The sequence below is a fragment of the Centruroides sculpturatus genome, unplaced genomic scaffold, assembly GCF_000671375.1.
Source record: "Centruroides sculpturatus isolate CEXI.00-Female unplaced genomic scaffold, Cexi_2.0 scaffold1396, whole genome shotgun sequence".
Classification (NCBI taxonomy): Eukaryota; Metazoa; Arthropoda; class Arachnida; order Scorpiones; family Buthidae; genus Centruroides; species Centruroides sculpturatus.
In genome coordinates this window covers 162,284-184,731 of record NW_019385605.1, presented here as the reverse complement: position 1 = coordinate 184,731, position 22,448 = coordinate 162,284, and the positions used below count along the sequence as shown (strand labels likewise).

At 34.6% G+C, this 22,448-nt stretch overlaps 1 protein-coding gene and 2 pseudogenes across 1 annotated transcript in view; 1 reads left to right on the top strand and 2 right to left on the bottom strand.

Annotated features, from left to right (window-relative positions):
- Window positions 1-18,210, top strand: part of LOC111640528 (RNA-binding motif protein, X-linked 2-like) — a 33,231-nt gene extending 15,021 nt beyond the window's left edge. The window contains exons 3-5 of the mRNA XM_023386546.1: window positions 3,019-3,148; window positions 17,648-17,774; window positions 17,840-18,210. Of these exons, the coding sequence (XP_023242314.1) occupies window positions 3,019-3,148; window positions 17,648-17,774; window positions 17,840-18,144 (562 nt within the window). The 3' untranslated portion in view covers window positions 18,145-18,210. The remainder of the gene's footprint in view (window positions 1-3,018; window positions 3,149-17,647; window positions 17,775-17,839) is intronic.
- Window positions 6,702-12,021, bottom strand: LOC111640527 (annotated as a pseudogene).
- Window positions 12,024-17,479, bottom strand: LOC111640526 (annotated as a pseudogene).
- Window positions 18,211-22,448: the final 4,238 nt, after the last annotated feature.

Here is a 22,448-nt window from a genome sequence, read left to right as displayed (position 1 = left end):
GGGGTTGTTCGGATAACTTATTTTTCGGATAACCGATTATGTACGAAAAAATATATTAACCTATCCCGTGTTGAAATTTTTCTCCGTTGCGTGTCGCTTCGCGTTGAATTTTCGTCGATGTTAAGCCTAACGTAAACTTTTTAAAATAATAATCGTGGCTATTGTATCGTTAAAAATGATTTCTTTGTGTTTTACAAACGAAATATATACATTGAAAAGTATAAAAAACAAATAAAAATTATACTTTAGGCCGACTGGAATTCTTTCGGATAAACGACGCTCTACTGTAGATACATTTTGAGCCACAATAATGTATGGAGGGATCTGCTAGTAATTTTAATATTTAGAAATCTTCTCAATTCATTTCTTCAGTTTTCATAAAACATCTTGATACTATATCATATCATTTTCTTTTACATTTTAAAAAATTTATTGTTTTGATATCCAAGTAAATTAAAACATGACAACTTAATATTTTAACAATAAGACAAAGTAAAACAGGGAATTTTTTTTTCTATCTATCCACCTTTAAATAAAAATAATTCTTTATATGTTGAGAAATAATTTAATAAGTTTTGTAAATTACTACTTTTGATCCAGCCAGTTATATCCAATGGTTTTTCATCTATAAAATTTAATCTGTGAATTTTTTTGGTAGTAAAATCGACTTGCCATTGATCTTTCGCTGATAATCAATGCTTTTTAATAGAATCTATGGCCCAAGATTTCTCTTGAAAAATTAATTTTGTGATCAGTGCTACCCATACCACCACTACTACTACTATTTACGCCAGTGTTTCTCAACCTCTAACGAATCGTCGCCCCCTTCAATAAAACTGTTACGAAGTATCACCCCCTTCACTTCAAAATTCCGATGCCGAGGGCCAAGGCTAACGCCAAATTCGTACTGCATTGAATAGACTAGTGACTAGTATAATGTTATTTGTTTAATTATTGTACGATATAACGAATAAAATATCTAATTATTCTAATTATAATGTTTTACTCTATTGCCCAAAAAATTGTTTTTCGCCCCTCAAAATATAAATTGTTACTAATCGCCCCCTGAACATGGAAAAACTCCCACATGGGATATTGCCCCCTGTTGAGAAACACTGATTTACACCATAGACTTTTATGCACATGTTTTTTCCCGAAAGTTTTAATACAATTTGTTTTCAATAAACATCCAAGAACAGCCAGTACGTCATCATCAGATGCATGGCCAACTGACAGAGATTTTCCTCCTCGTGTGTGGGCAATAGGAAATTCTGAATTTCCTCAAGGCCAGCCCTGCACAGTTATTCCTCAAAGGATTTCCTTAACGTATGTGGCCACCTTAACTCTCTCATCCTCTTCCCTCTGGGGTAGGGGGTGGAATTTCCAAAAATCTCTTCTTAGTGTGCATTCTTGTGACATACCCTACATTTTAATGCAGTTAGAAACTCAAAAAAACCACATCTAAAATAGTACAGTAGAAGCAGAGTTCTTCAAGGTAATCCTTAACCCTCTTCCTCTCCCCGCAGGGGATTTCCAAAAATTTCTTATTAGTGTGTATTCTTGTGGTGTAACCTACTAAAACACAGTTAAAAACAGAAAAAACCTCATCTAAAATAGTACAATAGAAGTCAAGCTCTTTGGTTTAAACCTTAACCCTCTCCCTGTTCATCTGCAGAGGGAAAATTTGGAAAATCCCTTAGTGTACATTCTCATGATGTACCCTGTGTACCAAATTTCAAGTTTCAACTCCTAACTGTTTGGGCTTTGCAATTATCATTATCAACCCATCTCAATTACATATATATATATATATATATATAGATTGAAATACAATAATACATTTTTTTGGTTTGATGTTCAGAACTGTGAATTTTATTCAATATCTTAACTTATTTTTAAATTAAATCTTTGATATCTAATGAGGGGAAAGAATAAAAGTTGTTATATGTAAGCATATCCCACACAAATCTCTCGGTGCGGCAGGAGACGTCGGTAAGCAAGATTTAAAAACACCATGCAACATTTAAATTTTATTTATTTAATTCTAAGAAAAGCTAAAATCGGTTTACATACTTTATCGAGTAGGGTACGTTCAATGTTTTGGAATCACTCTTGTTCTTTGCACACTTATCCTAGGAAACATCCTACAAGTTCAAATAATACCAAAATTTGTGCTAACTTTTGTGCCCATTCGAAAGATGCCACTTTACCATTACCAAAATTTAACCAATTTTCACTAAATTGAAAATTTCTGTAAACAGTGTACTTTTTATTTCTTAAAAATAATTAATGTAGATTTTAATTTAAATGGCTATTTTTAAAAGATTTATTGTTATGCTTATCTAAGTTTATGCTTAACTCTAATTGAGACCAAGTAATTATTTGTATGTGACAAATATAATTTAAATTTCAGTTCTTTTGTTAATGCACATCAATGTTTTTTAATCAGTAGATTTCAAAATGTTCTCTTGAATAATGTAACATTCTTTCAATGTGTGCAAATTACAATAAGGATTGTCTAGGCTATTATGTTTTTGGGATAACTCTGCTACTAATGAGACCCATCAAGTGATATCCCAATCACAGGTTATGTATTATGGAGAAGTGAAGAGCGTTTTCCCTTTTCACTTCTCCATAATCTCATCCTTATGTGGATGATAAAGAAAATGGCAGGAAACTAATAATTTTATTGGTATTTCCTTAATTTTCAATTGCAGATATTCTGCAATTTTAGTTGGAAACATTTATAATTTCTTTCCAACTGATTGCTTTGATTCTTGAACATGGATTTGAAGCCAAACAGACGTGTGAAAGTTCAAGAGATTGCTGGTAAATGGTCTCGCCTGGTAAATAATCTTGATTTTTTTATATTGAAGATGTGAAGATTTAAGAAAAACAGAAATATTTAATTATATTTGCTGCAAGAAAAACATTATGAATACAAGAGATGATAATTTTTAAAAGTATACTGTATATAAAATATAAATCTTTATGAATCTTGTTTTTTTACTTACAAAGGTATGGTGAAGTCAAAGAAATAAACTTAATCAGAGACAAGAAGACTGGAAAATCGAAAGGATTTGGCTTTCTGTGTTACGAAAATAATAAGAGTACCATTTTGGCTGTCGACAACTTCAACGGCATTAAAGTACGTATTATGATGTATTAAATTACAGTACTATCATTTAACTTGAGAATTAATTTGTGCATGTATTTATAAAATTAGTCAGTTATAAAAGACTGACATATAACAAAACCTTGTTCAACTCTTATGGCATTAAATAAAACAGCACTAACTATTTGCACAATATTAAAATCGATTAGTTTTTAATATTGTGCAAATAGAAATGGATTGAAACACAAACATATATTTTAATATTGAAGTTCAACATTATTATATTTATCTTTCAAATTTTACATTTTAGAAAGACTGGACACATAGGTGATGTAGCTTTTAATTAAGTCGATTGTAATTTCTTCCTTCGTTTGTAAAGGAGTTCTTGGTAGTGGGATATTGTTTTTGTAATGCCCCACTTAGCTTTTGAGATCCAATTATAATCTGGCTTATTTTATACTATTTCTTTGTTTGTCGTCATCAGTATCGAAAACTGCGTTTTATCTGGATGTCTTGCTCTGTCCATTCATTGTTGCTAAGACACTGCCCAATTATTTTATTACTGCTAGAAGTCAACAATTTGGAAATTTTCTGGAGCAGTACAGTATCTGTCATACCATATATTGTTTGAATCAAATTAGTTATAGATCTTATAAAAATTTATCATTTGGCTCAATGTTTTCATAGCCAAATAAAGCAACAATTCAGTCTGACGTTTTTATGCAAGATTTTTGAATGTTTGCTTACTTTAAACTTTCATTCAGTATAGTCTCACTGTGGCTTGCAATGAAATTATTTGTAAAATATGTATAAAAGATAAATTTAAAACAATGGGGTTGCAGTTGTATATATATATATGTGTTATATATAAAATGGCAAAACTGTATTTGGGACAAGACTATGTCTCGGAGACTCACTACTGAGCGGAATCACTTTGACGCTCAAGGCGGGTCTCGTTCTCATTCTCCAATCTTCTTTGGTCTGGCTGCTTTTGGGTGCAATCGTTCAAACTTCATTGGCCACGATGCATTTTCGATGAAATTAACCTATCTAATTTCAAAATTTCTCTCTGTTGCGTGTCGGCCCGGGTTGAATTTTTGTTGATGCGTAACAATAATTTCCCGTTTTCGAAAAAAATAATCATGGCTATTGTATCATCCGAAATTATTTTTTATTTTGCACAAACAATACACAGTTTAACCCTATTATAATGTCATCGGATGTAACAACAACCCTAATATAACGTCAAATTTTTATCGGTCCCACAATTTTACTATACTAGATAATATTTTAAAAAACCCCACTTGTAACGACATAAAACCATTTTAATGTCATATTTGAAGCACTCCCAAATTTACAAAATCAGATTACAAATTTTATTTAACATAGGACCAAACACACAGTTTCTTCTAAGGTCAGAGTTCACTTCTTAGAATGGCTGTGGGTGGTACTCTCCCCCACCTGACTTCGGTGAGGTGAGGTGCCTGTTTGTAGAAGAGGGTCACCATTTTGTATTTTATTTTGACTGTTCTCAGTCCCCCAACTAACTACAAGTCTGGATTTTTATGCACAAATGATTTGGGCACCTAATACTCTGTGCCAAATATCAACTCTTGACATGTACTCTTTCATATCTCTATGCTGGTAACATAAAACAGCAGTACGATTTTATAAACAAGACATAGTCTTGTCAATAAATAGAAAATATAATTCTAAAAATAAACCATTTTTAAAAAAATCTTGGTTGTTTCTTGTTCTCTATTATATGTATTTTCTTAGCACAATGTTGCTGTTGAGAACATATCACACAGGAACACTTTCAGAGGAAAAAGGTTGTTTTATTGGTGTGAACGGATATGCATTTCGGGCTTAACGCCTCTTCAGTCCTATTATTACATATTTGATCTTATATTACATAACTGATCCAGGACAGGACTTGAACCCACATCCTCTGCTTGTTGTAATGCGGTGCGATGCGTTACCAATTGTGCCACCTGGACCCCAAGCCACATTTTGCTTTCAGAAGTATTTAAATTCTGATATAACCTTCCACGGTTACATACAGCGCTGGCTGGAGACGACTCTTACGTCAACGACCAATACACATACCCTCTACGTCACTCAGCCAGCTATCGCTGTCCCCAGCGAGGTATATATATACGATACACATCTCTTATAGAATTTTTAGATGGGTCTAAAAATATGTTCGATTTCCTGCAAAAATGGAAGAAACCATATCTAAAATAGTACAGTAGAAGCTGAGTTCTTCAGGGTATCTTAACCTCTCCCTCTCCCCGCAAGGGAACTTCCAAAAATCCCTCCTTAGTGTACATTCTCATGATGTACCCTATTAAAACGCAGTAAAAAACTCAAAAAAAAANAAACCCCACATGTAACGACATAAAACCATTTTAATGTCATATTTGAAGCACTCCCAAATTTACAAAATCAGATTACAAATTTTATTTAACATAGGACCAAACACACAGTTTCTTCTAAGGTCAGAGTTCACTTCTTAGAATGGCTGTGGGTGATACTCTCCCCCACCTGACTTCGGTGAGGTGAGGTGCCTGTTTGTAGAAGAGGGTCACCATTTTGTATTTTATTTTGACTGTTCTCAGTCCCCCAACTAACTACAAGTCTGGATTTTTATGCACAAATGATTTGGGCACCTAATACTCTGTGCCAAATATCAACTCTTGACATGTACTCTTTCATATCTCTATGCTGGTAACATAAAACAGCAGTACGATTTTATAAACAAGACATAGTCTTGTCAATAAATAGAAAATATAATTCTAAAAATAAACCATTTTTAAAAAAATCTTGGTTGCTTCTTGTTCTCTATTATATGTATTTTCTTAGCACAATGTTGCTGTTGAGAACATATCACACAGGAACACTTTCAGAGGAAAAAGGTTGTTTTATTGGTGTGAACGGATATGCATTTCGGGCTTAACGCCTCTTCAGTCCTATTATTACATATTTGATCTTATATTACATAACTGATCCAGGACAGGACTTGAACCCACATCCTCTGCTTGTTGCAATGCGGTGCAATGCATTACCAATTGTGCCACCTGGACCCCAAGCCACATTTTGCTTTCAGAAGTATTTAAATTCTGATATAACCTTCCACGGTTACATACAGCGCTGGCTGGAGACGAATCTTACGTCAACGACCAATACACATACCCTCTACGTCACTCAGCCAGCTATCGCTGTCCCCAGCGAGGTATATATATACGATACACATCTCTTATAGAATTTTTAGATGGGTCTAAAAATATGTTCCATTTCCTGCAAAAATGGAAGAAACCATATCTAAAATAGTACAGTAGAAGCTGAGTTCTTCAGGGTATCTTAACCTCTCCCTCTCCCCGCAAGGGAACTTCCAAAAATCCCTCCTTAGTGTACATTCTCATGATGTACCCTATTAAAACGCAGTAAAAAACTCAAAAAAAAAATTAAAGATTTATTCAGTTAAAATTCAATAATGATTTTAGTATTTAAAAGGATATTTTATTTAAATAACCTATAAAATATTTTTAAAAATTAGAAAATTTTTCATTATAATGGAGAATTAACTTACTTGATAATAACCTTATTCGAATTAAATGATTAATTTTAAATTCTAAAATGTAAAAAACTTGTTTGGAACATTATATTTCGAATTTGGAATGAATTCAAATATTTGTTCAAATTTGTTTATTTTGGATTTATTGTTTTTGGGTTACCCGAAAGATTGAAATGATTATTAATTGCCAAAATGTATATTATATGTGCCACTATTTATTTTCCTTCTTCATTATTTACACTTTATACTGACTAAAACTAACTCTCTCCTCCTCTTCCTTCAGGAAGGGTGGAGTTTCCAAAAATCAATTCTTAGTGTGTATTCTCATGATGTACACTACTAAAACACAGAAATGCAAAAAATCACATCTAAAATAGTACAGTAGAAGCTGAGTTCTTCATGGTATTCCTTAACCCTCTCCCCTGTTGAAGGGAATTTTGGAAAATCCCTTCTTAGTGTACATTCTCATGATGTACCAAATTTCAACTCCTAACTATTTGGGCTCTGCACTTATTATTAATATAAATCCATCTCGATTACATTATAAGATAACATTGTTCCATAATCCTTAAAGTATGTTTATCTGGCCAGCTTCTTATAATAGGATTTTTCCAAGAAACTCATTATTAGTAAGTGCCCATTTTGTTAATGCTGTATTACATTTTTTTTAAATCATTTAATACAGATTCATAATGCTGTTAGGCATTGCCATAGCATTCTACATGTCCATCCTATATAGTAGAAGCTATCGCTTGTTATTTTTAAGGTTTACCATACGTATTCCTGCCATATACATTTTCCTTACCTGTATTTTCCTTACCATATACATTTTCCTTTCCTTTCCATACCATTTCCTTATCTGTATGAAGTAGTTGCATAATAGAAGGGAGACATCTAATAGCTAAAGAAATATCATGCCTATTAGCATAACTATTAATTAAACAGGCCATCTTTACTCCTGTAATTACATATATCTTCTTATTAGTGGCTTGATCATCTTTCTTATTTTCTTTAAAAGGACCAAATTTGTACTTTTCTATTGCTGCTTTGATACAACCCTTAATTACCTCCCTAGGAAAACCACGTACAATTGTCATTTGCATAATACAGTTGAACTCTTGCTTTCTGTGTATTATTAAAGAAGAGTATATTATAGCTCTTTTTATTAAAGCTCTAAAAGCTTCCAGTTTAAGGGCCATTGTGTCATTCAATCTCCAATGTATGTATGAGTCATAATTAGAAGGTTTTTTATATACTTTCGTGGCATATTCATTTCCCAACTTGTACGGGTCAAGGAAGTTAACTCCTCTTTTGCTAATTTTGTCCAAATTAAGTTGTATTCTTACAGAGTTGTTATTAATTTCCCCTATAAAGTTTTGTACTTTTTTTCTATCATTCCATATTATAAAGATGTCATCTACATACCTATAAATAAGTTTTATACCACTGTTATATTCTTTAACTATCAACTCTTCCACCCAAGTTACCAATATTTCTGCCATATCACTAGATACTGGTGAGCCTATCAGTACTCCTACTACTTGTTTGTAGAATGTATTATCCCGAACAAAATAAGAGTTTGTCAATATTAAGTCTAGAAAATCCATAATTTTTTTATAACAGTTTGTATTAATGTTTATTTTTTGGCAAATTAAATTTCTGGTTAAGGTAATAGCCACCTCTATTTTGATAGAAAAAGGTTAACATAATCCATTATTGTCGATACATCTCTTTCTTCACTTTGTATGTTCTTCAGTACAATAATGATGTCTTCAGTTTTACTAATTCAGGCCTCGGAATGGATCACTATTTCTCACTACTATTAAATTAGTCACTCTTTTTCAACTATTTTGGCGATACATCGCTATTTCTCACTTTTCAGCCGAATGTAATTTCCGTATACATTTGTGTTATTGATGATATCAGTGCATATGATCAATATGTAGTTACCTATAGAATTTGCATAAGATCCAAGTGGTGGTGGCCACTATTTGCACAGGAATGGAATGCTGCAGTGGCAAATACCTGGAGATTTCGTTGCACTCTCGGTAAGAATACTCCTATTTCTGTGCTTGTCTTTCAGAAGCATGCCCTGGCAATTACTTGCAGAATGGGGGAAAAAGCAAACACACTCAGCCCTGGGTTTTCTCATTTCCCATATTGTGCAATCTTCAAATCTGTAGATCAACAGATCAGCTAACGATATCAGTTCAACAGTGACAGAACTGACCACTTGATCATCACAAATCAAACTGTAGTTGCAAACAATGTGGTCAATGAATAACTTTTATATGTAAAAAGTGTAATGTGCTCATTCATCCATATTCTCAAACCATACAATATTAAATTTACAATTTGGTATCATTTTGAAAGCCATAATTCCTGACATAATTTGAAGATAAAATACTTTTTTTCCTTCCAGAAATTTAATTTGCAATACTTCAAATAAAAATCGTGCTATCCCTGACCTTTCATATGGGTTTTTCTACACCAAAGTACAATAGGAACAAACTTTCTATCTATCGGGACATTCCGATTTTCAACACGAGTGTTGAGTGTTGAAGTCAACAGTTTGACATCATCAATGATGTTCCAACTCGAGTACAAAGTGCTTAGTTTCCATGATTCCATTCTCAGCGAGATGGATTCCATTCAAATGTTGCACCAATTACCCACAATTCATTGGAAAGTCAACATGTCTGTTGAGACAGCAGCACTTCAACATTAAAAAAAGGAATGATTTTTAACAAACGTTGAGATCAGCGCTGAGTCACCATTGAAAATTGGAATATCCCGTTTGGGCACTTGTTCATCATGCATCAGGAATACCCTCTTTTTTTCTATTTTGTCTCAAATTCCACTTTCTCTCTGTAGGAAGAAAAGGAGTAAAAAATAATTTGCAATCAATTTAGCACAACTATGATGACCATTTAATGTAACTTTGTCTGTGTTATTAATTTAAAAAACATTTTATTAATAATGCAGACAAAGCAACATTTATTATGTTTGGTATGATGTTTTATTACCATTAACAATGATGCTTTGATGTTCCTAATAGTGTGATAAGTCTTCACATATGTTATTTTTACAAATTTACATTAGGATTCCTCAAACACAAACATTTTTTTTTTCTTCTTAATTTTTAGGCATGTTGCAGAATTGCATGTAGCCCGGGTGATTTTTCTCCGATCCTGTTAACCCATCTTGTATGGTCATTAAGTTTTGAATTCAATAGAACTTCTACCATAATTAAGGTTGCATAAATGGACTGATACAGTTCAAAAGGAAATGTATTATTTTAGTGTTTATGTTTGCTGAAAGAAAATAATTTTCTTGAATATTTGTATTTTTGTGCAATTGTACTTTTTCTCGCACAAAGAATGTGAATAATATATGTATATATATATAAGCATAATTTTGTAGGGGAAAAAATTTACTGGGTTGAATGAAATTTCCATTCCCACAGGCCATGCTCTATTTCCATTATGTTTATATGGCTAGTGTATATCGATCTTTAATGGACTGTAAAGATATGAAAGTAATTTACTTGCGGTTTTGCAAGAAAAGGTTTAATGCAGAATGAGGCACTGGTACAAAAAAAAAATGGCTGTTACTAGGATACTCTTGTCTTCAAAATTTTTGAATCTTTGTAGTAAAAAAAATAATTTAGTGGTGCTTGAGGCGCCAACATCCTGGCCCATGTTGAAGTAACACTTCAATAAACAATGTTAAACATAAATTTAAATTTAACAATTACAACAGAAATGACAAGTGTAGGTCACCAAGATGAACTGCAATTTCTTTCTAGATGGATGGTAGCAAGCACAATTTGGTTTTCTTCTCTTAAAAACACCTCAAGGAGTTTTCACCAGAACCACTCTCTCCTTCCCATTAGATCCTTTGATCACTTCTTGTACTCGGCCCATCAACCAACTACCAGATGGTAGATTTTCATCCTTTGAGTTTGGTGTTATATTGTCTTTCTCAAATTGTCACTTATGTCAGGCCTGTAAGTTGATTAAGTAGTCCAATTTCCATTTACACCATATAACTTGAACAAATATAGTTAAAATTTGCCATTGAGACAAATAATTATCTGGTTCACTGGTGAGATTGATTCAGGTAGGCTATTCAGAGGTCTTCCGATGAGAAAGTGTCCTGGAGTAATTGCTTGGATCGGAGGACATAGGAGTGAATGGTCTGCTGTTCAAAACTCCCTCTATTTGTGTGATGATGATTATGAACTGTTCTATAGTTACATGCGCGTTACCCATGGTTCTTTTTAGGTGATGTTTAAAGGACTTGACTCTCGCTTCCCAAAGGCCACCGAAATTTGGTGATCTGGGTGGCATGAACTTCCAGGTGACTTCCTCGCTGGTGAGATAATCAGCTAAAGTGTCAGGGGTGCTCTTACATAGATGTGTAGGCGTTTCAACTCTGTACTAGCACCCACAAACTTTGTGGCATTATCTGTCCAAATTGATGCATTTTTATCCCTTCTGCTAAAAGATCTTTTCAAGCTTGCTATCATTGCCTTGGTTGTTAAGTTGGTAACTACTTCAAGGTGAATTGCCCTAGTCACAAAGCAAACGAAGATTGCAATGTAGCACTTGTAATAGGTGCCCTTTCTTTGTCCCTTATATTTAAATAAAGAAAGAGCCACAAAAATCAATCCCTATATGTTTAAGGGGGCTTGGAGTAATTTGCTCGAAAGGAAGATTTCCTAGGATTTGTTCCATGCCTTTGAGTATATTTCTAAAGCAAATGATGCACTCATGTACACCCTTCTAGCCAGGTTTCTTCCACTTAGAGGCTAGAATTCTTGTCTGACCAGGTAAAGTCAAGTCTGCACACCAACATGCAAATTTTTCAGATGATGATCTCTCATAATTAAGTGGGTTAACTTGTGATTGTTAGGTAACAGAATAGCAAACTTTTTATCAAATGATAGATTGAGCAATTCAAATTTACAGCCGACTCTCATTAGGCCTTGTTTATCTAGAAAGGGATGTAATCTGCTTAACTGTGACCCTTCATTAGATCCATTCCCATTTGCAGTGTTTTCATTTCTTTGGCAAAGGCCTCTCCTTGTACCTTGCCAAACAAATAAATTTTCGCCTCCTGGAGTTCTTCCCTTGATAAAGGGCTGGATCAACGAGTTACATGTCTTATGTGGAAACCGGAAAATATAACTGAGTATATGAATTAATTTGATATAATTATTATTAAGTTCAAACAAGGTATTGTCAAAATCAGAGCTTAACACTGACATCAAATTAACGTCCAATTGTTTTTTAAGCTCAGGTAAATATTGTTTATCAGAGGAAGTGTCAATGGTATATTCATCCTGATGTTCAATGGGTGGTGCTAGTTGAGATTATGGCCCACTCCACCATAATTCCATGGATAGTAGATCTTGTGGATTTAAACCCTGAGAAACTGCATCTGCAGGATTGGAGTGGGAGGCTATGTTTCCAGTGACAGCCTTCAGTATAGATTGTATAGCATGCAAAAAGAAGCATTCTATCCATTCAACGGGGTTGCCTGGTGCCAAGTGCAAGGGCCTACAGAACAGCTTCCACCTGTGCTTTCCAAGTCATTGTGAACTTAGTTCCACTTGACATCAAGATCTTGGAGGTATATTGGAAATTCCATTGCAACAAAAATCCAGATGGTCTTTTGGAAAAAAATCTGCCAACTAAAATCAATAGCATTGCAGAGAACATCGTGAAGTATAAAACGAATCTTATGCAAGAATACCATCAGACACATCCAGCCCACACCCTGTCTTTCATAAATGGGATCCACAACAACTCTCAGGACATTCAACCAGGGATAAAAATTTTTACTGATGGGTCAAAAACCCCTGAAGGCATAGGGTGATCGGCAGTGATCATTGGTGAAAATGGGCAGTATGTCCACCAAATGCACTCGAAACTGGAGAGCCACTGCTCAATAAATCAAGCCGAGAACCTGGCTATCCTAAAGGCACTTCAGTATGTGGATGCTCACCACAAAAATTTCAAAACTTCAATTGTTCTCTATAGAGATAGCAAGCCTGCTCTCCTCCAAATTCATAAGTTAAATACTAAGTACACAATCATTAATTGTATCCTTACCTACCTTCAGTGCCTTGAGTCGGCATGCCTTACATTATCCTTCTTCTAGATAAGGAGCCACTCGGGCATAAACGGTAATGAGAGGGCCGACCTCCTTGCAAGGAAGGCTGCTCGGTCACAGAGAGAAGCAGCCTTTGGGGAGCTCCCTAGCTGCTGGCTTCATATTGAATTGAAAAACCACACCATGGAAAGATGGCAACTTAGATGGGACAACGAACACACAGGAAGATCAACACACAAATTTCTTCCAATTATCAAGAACAGGCAAAAAATGGACTTTGTTCCAGACTTTCATATGACCCAAATTTTGACTGGTCACGGCAACTTCCATTTCTACTTAAGGAGGTTCCTGCAAAAAGGAAACAGAAAGTGTCACTGCCCACTTGGGGAAGAAGAAGATACTGCTCACATCCTCTTTGTGTGTAGCAAGTACACCTCACAGCGGAAAACCCTTGTCGACTCCATATACCATCATGGGCTACATTGGCCCTGTGCTGTTAAAGACTTTTTTCTTAACAAAAAGACAGTGTTCTGAGGACCTTTGTCATCGACATTGATCTACTCCTCCTTGTACAATACATTCCTATATAACTACAGATAGAAAACTCCCTTAGCAGCCTCTTGGCCAAAGTATATGTTGTTCGGGTTTTCTTTGTATTTGGGCAGCCCCCAAGTCCTAGGAGTGACCTTTCACGTTGTTTTCATCTGGGGCTCCTGTTTGTTTACCCATCAGTATAGGCCATTTTATGGGTCCAAGGTTGGGATGTGTTTTCCCACCCATCTTTTGTACATACGCATTTACTTGTTTTATGGGTTTGTTTTTGGCTGTTTCCGGTAGGGTTGTGCTTGCCCTTCCGGGTTGCTGTCATCTGTTAACCTGTTGGGCCTAAGTGCAGGCTGTTCATGGGTCTTAGGTTGAGAAGTGTTCAACCACTTGTCTTTGTATCATTTTCTTTTGTTTTTATTTTTTCGTGTAAATGTTGTTTCGGATTTGTTTGTTACTTGGCAGCTCCATTGTCACCACCAGGTGTGTGACAATGGGGCTGCCAATATCAAAATCAGCAACGCAAATGGCCAATCGCCACATCTGCCTCACCAGAAGCAGCCCCTTGGGCTTCCATGCCTTTCTGGAATTCCCTTATATTCACTATTTGCTTATGGGCTATGCCCCAAGTTTTGTACATTTGTTAATTTCAATTAATGGAACCAACTGGGTGCTCTGAGGTTTCACGTTTCACACTTTCCTATTAGTCTTTTCTTTTCTTCCTCCTTCCTTTTCAAAGGAAGGAGGAAGAAAATATGTGGGAGCGTTGATCCAAGTGATAGCAATAGTTGAATCTGTGTGTAAGATCACCTCAGCTACATCCATTTACAGACATGAACGTACCTTTTTGATCAGTTGAGACAATACAATACAAGACAAGCTGATAGCTCTAATCGAGGGATTGTAATGACCTTAAGAGGAGCAACACGAGATTTACTAGCAATAAGTTGTGTCTTGCCAGATTCATTTTCCCTTATGCAATGCATGTAAACTACTGCTCCTTAGGCTGACTCCGAGGCATCTGCATATCCTAGCAAGATAGCCCTTTGAAGGGGATCTGTCAAAATATATCTAGTAATCTTAAGATCGTCCAGGGCTTTCAAGGACGATACAAAGTTCACCCATTCATAATTAAGGTTTTCTGGTAGGGTATCCTCCCAGTTGAGCTTTCCGAGCCACAGTTTCATAGAAAGATCTTTGCTCGAGTTATAACTGGTCCCAGAAAACCCAAGGGGTCATAAAGTCTGGTGATGACACTCAATACTTCTCATTTCATATAAAGCAGTTTTTCTAGAGTCAATACCTTGAATATGAACTGATCTTCAACCGGCTTCCAAATAATGCTTAAGGTTTTTACTGTTGGTTTCGCACTTGAGGAAAAGTAATGATCCTTATTTTCTGGTGAACTACTGTTCATCAATTTTGTTGAATTCGAGTTCCATTTATGTAGTGTGATTGCACAACTGAGATTGTAATTCAAGGGCAGTATTGAAATCTTGCTCACTTGACATGATGTCATCCATGTAGACATCTCGTAATATGGTTTTAGAGGCCAGAGGAAATCTTGCTGCTTCATCGTGAGCCAACTGCTTAAGAGTTCTCACCGCAAGAAAGGGAGCACTGGTGATCCCGTAAGTCACAGTTTTCAGTCTGTAGGTGACTCATTTCATCTTCGTTCTTCCAAACAATTCTTAAGAGATCTAATTGCGAGGGCTCAATTAGAATTTGACGAAATATCTGCTGTAAATGCATATTTCTATTTTTGAAATCTTGTCATAATCTTAAAAACATCTTCCTTCATCTCTTGAAAGGTAAGTAATCATTTAGGCTCAATCCAGAACTTGTGTGAGCAGATGCATTGAAGACTATCCTTAACTTTGTAATGGTTTTGTCTGGTCTAAACACACAATGATTAACATACAGGGTTTGCTACCTGATTAGCATGGAAAAGATGCAGGAGTCTCCTGCATCTTTTCCATGTGGTTCAGGTCCAAATACGCCTTCGTGAATTTCTGATATAACTCTTAATTGATTGTCCCTTGATTGAATCAACTGTTAAAGATACTATCTCCTCAATGCTAACTTTGTTGACTTCCCAAGTTTTGTATCTCCCGTCCTCATTATGTCTGTGAGTTCTTTGATAATGATCTTCGCAATACTCTTCTTCTTTACTCATCAAATTTGGAGCCTCTGTAAGAGTCTCTATTTGCCAAAACCTTTGTAAATATTTATTGACTCAGTCCAACTCTGATATTAGTCCACAATATTGATCTTGATTCTTAGAATCTGTGGATCCAGTTGCAATGTATCCAAAAACTGAGTTGTGAAATGTTAGGTTATTGTTGCAGGATAGAGGAATTTCATCATTTTTTAACTATTTCAAAGAATGCTTCAGCTCCAATAACCATGTCAATTTTGCCTGGTGTAGCATATCTTGGATCAGCCAACTGACATGGGATTTCTGTTTTGCTAATGTGCAGAGAGGAAACAGGGAGTAAATCTGTGATCCTTGGCACCACTAAGAACTGTAGCATCTTAGAAAAAGATCTATTGGCATTTATTATTGTAGCAGGCAGCTTAAACTTGACCAAGGTTTTATTTCCACTTATACTGGAAACTGTGAGATTGATTCTTTCTTGCGGGGTATCCAGATGACTTGCAAAATCTCTGGTAATGATATTTGGCATACTGCCTGAGTCCAATACTGTGCCTGCTTGAATGCTGGCTCCGGTGGTATGATTTAAAACCCAAACCATGGCTGTCGAGAGAATTACTACCTTATTTCCTTTGTCAATGCATGACAGTGAGTGAGGTTAACCTTCACGCAACTCTATTGCATCGGGATTAAGATCCTACTTGATTGGAGTCTGTCTGCTGTCAATCACTGGCACATTGAACCAGTCATAGCTTGTTTCTTTCAGTGCAGTAATATATTATGTTGCTTTTGGCATATCTTACAGCAGCTCTTGGAGTTGCAATTGAATAACTTAAGCAATAGAAACAGAGGTTGCTTTTAGCCACAACATTGTTTCTTTGGGAGGTTTCCAATTGTAAACAGGCTTTTATCCAAGTTGCTTACATAAAATGCAATGAGACATAGAATTGATACATTTCATGAATAAGTTTTTTGGTTTAACTCTAAGTACAATGTTTAAAATTAAGATATCAGAAAGCTCATTTCTTTCATATCCTAGGACTCTTAGAACTTAATATTCCTATTGATGCTATCAATTAAATTCCTCAAACCTCTGTAAAACTAGCTTATGAGTCCAGAATTGCATTAACATGGGTTTCTACTATTAATTTCTTGTTTTCGTACCTTTCTTGCAGCGCTTGAAACAATGAGGCAAACGAATCGTTTAATGTTTCTAAATTCTTAGCTTCCCCTATGAGAGCAGCCTTCAAATAATGTAGTTTCTATTCTGCCGATAGTTGCTCGCTTGACGAAATATTATCAAATTGCATTTTAAAGTTACTCCATTCTTCATATATTCCAGAGAATTTTGTTACGGAAATCTCTGGCAATTTAATATTGGCGGAGTTATTTTGAACTACGGGGCCCTGAGTCACCATGACCATGGATGTGTCTAATACAAGACTGGGTCTTAAATTTACAACTTATAATTTTGTAATTATAAGTTGTATTCTTCACTATTGATTATTTCAGCGTCATAATCAGTTGGGCTAATAATGAAACTCTCAATTTCCCCATTTAAGGTTCTCAATGACTATTCCTTTTGACTCAACTGATCCAGTATTTCTAGACGAGTTCTGTCTCTCTATCGACTCTACTAATTAATTTAGTCCCACTAGCTCTTATTGAAGTGTGTTTTTTCTTTAATTTCTCGAGTTTATCCATTTTAAACTGTCTACTACATATAACGGACAGATAAATTCCTCCTACCTTGGATAGGTGACTTAATGGAGTTTGAACCCAATCTTATTTGCTTGCAAAGTTGTCTCTCTTTTCTTCTTGATTCGCCTGAACAGACCAGATGTCTGTCGATCTTTAACGGACTGTAAAACTATAAACCTTTTTTTGCAAAACCACAAGTACTTTCAATGTGGAATGAGACATTGGTACAAAAAGAATGGCTGTTACTAGGATACGCTTGTCTCCAAAACTTTTAAATTGTTCTTTTTTTTTTTTTAGTACAAAAATACGGTGGCGCTTGAGGTGCCAACAACTAGCATGTTGCATTTCTGCACCACATGATGCTTAAATATTATTCTAAGTACTTGCTATGTATATATGAGTAATTACAAACTTAATAAGATTTTTTTCTTTTCAGTTATGTGGGCGAACCATAAGAGTGGACCACGTGGCCAATTACCGACCTCCAAAACAGGACTCCGAGTCGGAAGAAAGTAATGAAGAAGAAGACATTATGGATATAATAGATCCCAAGAGAAAGAAAGGTAATATATGAATAGAAGAGAAAAATGATAGGAGATGAAGACATGTGCAAAATTGTATTTTTCAGGTAAAAAGAAGAAGCGAGGAGAAGAAAAAGAAAAGCCATACAAGACAAAAAATTGGGATCGTGATAGAGATAGGATAGCCAACAGATACCACGACCGCTTCGACATAAAAAGAGAAGACGATCGTGGCAGTCAGGAAGACAGAGGGGCAAGAAGAATGGCACACGGCAGGTCGCCCCATAGAAAACGCAACCAGATGGATTCAGATTCAGACCAGGAAGTCGGGAGACACCCTAAGAGAAAGGACAGAAATTTGGACGAAAACGACCACGGATCTAAGCACGGCTTTTATAAAAATCACAGGTGACGGCCGAATGTGTCACTCCCTACTCTGTAAATATTCTTACAAAATAAATCTCTCTTAATTATTTGAGACCAGATTACTGAATATATTTTTCCTGACAGTCAGTTCTAGATGAAGTCTGCAATTGTGTACCCATTTTTGTAGTCTGTATTTGTAGGAAATTTATTCATTTCAAAGCACTTTTCCAAAGAATTTGTATCTCTCTGAGCATTGCAGCTTGTTCTTTTTGTCCATGTAATAGGATGCAACATTTTTTGACAAGGTTTTGGGAACACAAAATATGGAAACTAGTTATACTAGAAAAAGTGAAAGAGCAATGCAAAAATTGACTTACCTTTGTGCTGCCATTATAATTTATTCATTTGCACCATTGTTTTACAAACAAGAATGTCAAAATGAGGAGTCGACCGTAGGCAAATGACGGCAAAAGATCATTAATTTAACGACAAAATTGCCACCGAAAATGACAATTTGTTTTTATGCTCGCTTTATCCACTTATCAAAAATAAAATGTCATAATTAATTATAATGTAATTAGAAAGTAGCTGCATATTTAAATCTCTCCATGAGGGTGGGTCCACGCATTCGCTATTTACCTAATGTCAAATATCTTCCATCAAACTATTTGCCACTCGGCAAGCAGGCATACGTGCATTCAATTATTTGTCGCGGGGACGGCAAACATCTCTCCAATATCTAGAAAATATGCAATTCTCCTATGATGATTTGTGCTTCCACTTTTATGCTTATGACTAGTNCTTACAAAATAAATCTCTCTTAATTATTTGAGACCAGATTACTGAATATATTTTTCCTGACAGTCAGTTCTAGATGAAGTCTGCAATTGTGTACCCATTTTTGTTGTCTGTATTTGTAGGAAATTTATTCATTTCAAAGCACTTTTCCAAAGAATTTGTACCTCTCTGAACATTGCAGCTTGTCCTTTTTATCCATGTAATAGGATGCAACATTTTTTGACAAGGTTTTGGGAACACAAAATATGGGAACTAGTTATATTCTTGTTTTCTATGACTTCGTATGACATATACTAGAAAAAGTGAAAGAGCAATGCAAAAATTGACTTAGCTTTGTGCTGCCATTATAATTTATTCATTTGCACCATTGTTTTACAAACAAGAATGTCAAAACAGGGAGTCGACCATAGGCAAGTGACAGCAAAAGATCATTAATTTGTCATTTTCGGTGGCAATTTTGTTGTTAATTTGTTTTTATGCTTGCTTTGTCCACTTATTTATCAAAAATAAAATGTCATAATTAATTATAATGTAATTAGAAAGTAGCTGCATATTTAAATCTTTCCATGAGGGTGGGTCCACGCATTCGCTATTTACCTAATGTCAAATATCTTTCATCAAACTATTTGCCACTCGGCAAGCAGGCATACATGCATTCAATTATTTGCCAAACACGGGTTTGTCGCAGGGACTGCAAACATCTGTCCAATATCTAGAAAATATGCAATTCTCCTACGATGATTTGTGCTTCCACTTATGACTAGTTGTATCCATTAATGAAAAACAAGAAGATAGTGGATGTTATTGCTTCACCAAAGCAGAAAAATGTAAACACAGAAAAGAGAGGAATTTTTTTAAAAATCAACACAACAAAACCATATTACAAAATAACACCAGAAAAAAGTACATAGAAAAAATAAATACAGTATTTATACTATGAACCATATCAAAAAAAAAAAGAGAGAGACTAGATCTAGTTTTAAAAAGACTAAAATAGCAATATCGACGACCAAAAGCAAGAAAATACACAAATATCCATATTCTCCGACTTGGCACGATTTACCGATAAGAATCGGGAAACGGCAAATGGCAAACATTCATCATACATACCACTGGTAAACCATCCAAGCCACTTGGCATTCGACAAATAATGATACTGGGGGACACCCTTATCCAGAAATCTGAAACAATTTCTTAATAAGAGTGCGTCGTGGCAAATATTTTTCACTAATAGAAAAATTTGGCACTCAAATGCAATTGCAATTTGCAAAACATTTCTATTGGTAATAGTAATAGCAGGTGGCATGACTATGCAATGTAACAGACATGGCTAACCGTCGCTCCTCTACATTTTGTCTGTAATCTTAAATATTTAGAGACTGATTTACATTTGTGCTCGCAGTGTTTAAAAAATAATCATTTTCATTGTTTTGGTGTTGGTTGTGCTAACTTTCTATAAATTTAGTAAATCTTATTAAAAAAAAGTTGGAAATGTGAATCCTGTAGACCAGCAAATACTACAAAAAGAAAAGTAAATTCAATTTTGGAATTGGGACAAGATAATGAATTAGGTGAGTCAACTCACTTTCTCTCCAGTTTGCTTATTATTACAATCAATTGATTTTTCACAATGTTTCAACAACCTCCTGCTCACTCCAAGGACACTTGAGACTAACAAACCAATCCAGTTTGATAAATTATTTTTTGAAATTAAACAAATTTATAAAGGAATGGAAAATATAAAATCAAACAAATAAAAGCATAAAGCATTAAATTCAATTTTTATTCGATAAGATGGTCGTTAATTTTATCAAATTTAACTCTCTGGAGATAAACAGTAAAAGGCTCTTTGATGAAATTTCAGAATTAAAACAAGAAAATTCTACAATAAAACGGAAATTAAGATTTATGGAGCAGGACGTTAACGATTCAAACCTAGAAATCGTCAGACTGCCTTCCTTGTTAAATGAAAATTTAATCAATATTGCTTATAAAGTCGTGACATTTTTCGATAACACATTTGCTAAATTCTCTATTGTAAAAGCGTATAGGTCTTAATCCATTCCAAGTGATAGAAATTCTATGCCATGTAAATTAAAGCCAATAATTATAGTGAAATTGGCTAATATTACTTTGAAACAAAAAAATTATTGATAAAATTAAAGGGAAACTTAATAATTATACATAATTGGAGGTAATTTTAAGTATAATTAAAAACAAAATTTATTTAAATGACCATCTTACATCATATCATAGATAAACTACTAGTTTTATAAAAAAAAAATTTAAAGGAGGAGGGGAAAATATTAAATACTTGGACTAAAAATGGTATAATTCACATAAAGAAAAGTGCAAATGCCTACATTAGAATATATTGAGAGCTCATTTTCTGATGGAAGATCTATTAAAGCATAATGAGATAACTAATTTTGATACAGACGGACTGTATATTTTATAGTAACGTAAGAGGCTTAAATAATAAATATCAGAAAATAAACCATATTTCTAGATATGATTGTAATTTTGGTATACTGACTTTTTATGAGACAAGGATTAATGAAATCCACCCTCTGTTTAAAATTTAAAAATTTTATATGGAAAAAATCGAAGGACAACCTAACTAACATGGAGGTATAGTTCTGTACATAAACAAATATCTGATTTACGAGGTTGTACCTGACTTGACATTTACTAAAGAGTACTGTACATAGATTTCATGGCAATATCTGTCAACTTCATCTCCACTGTGGCTATTTACCGTTTTCTGGCTTCAAACTAGTTTATTTTTTATCTAGTAAATTTTATAATTCATTTTTATTGATTTTTCCGTCCAATGGCAGGATTATCATCAACCAAATCAAAGACAAGTCTGCCCAAGAGGGACCACCATTTGTGTTCCAGACTATACACATACACATTCATGGCGACAGGCCTTCCTTTTTAGGCTTCATGCTGCCAGAAGTAAAAAAGCCCTTTAAAAAAAACACAAACAGGAATCAATGACACGCAGACATATTACTTTCCATCCATCTGGCCAATGGGGTAGTTCTGCTTTATATCTTTTAGAACAGGTGCTAAAAAATGTAGATTTTGAAGCTGCCCCCTGGCGACGGTACATTTAAAATTTCTTTGTTGATTTTTCTGTCTGATGCGTGCCACCGATTCCTTTTTGTGTTTTTTTAAATGAATTTTTTACCTCTGGCACCATGAAGCCTAAAAAGGAAGGCATGTTGCCATGAATGTGTATGTGTGTAGTCAGGAATGCAAAATAAATGGTGGTCCCTCTTAGGCAGACTTGTCTTCAATTTGATTAATAATATTGAAATGAATTATAAATCTAAGGAACTATAAATTTTTTATCATCAACAATTTTAATACGGATCTACTTAGTATCAGTATTAAAATTGTAGTACTTTGTACTTAGTAAAGATTCTTCTTATTGAAGAATCTTTACTAATTGTTAAACTTTTGCTTTTCTGAAAATTTATCACTCTTGGTTGATCGGAAGCAACCGACCAGATTTGATAAAGATACTCACTCCTCGATTGATTT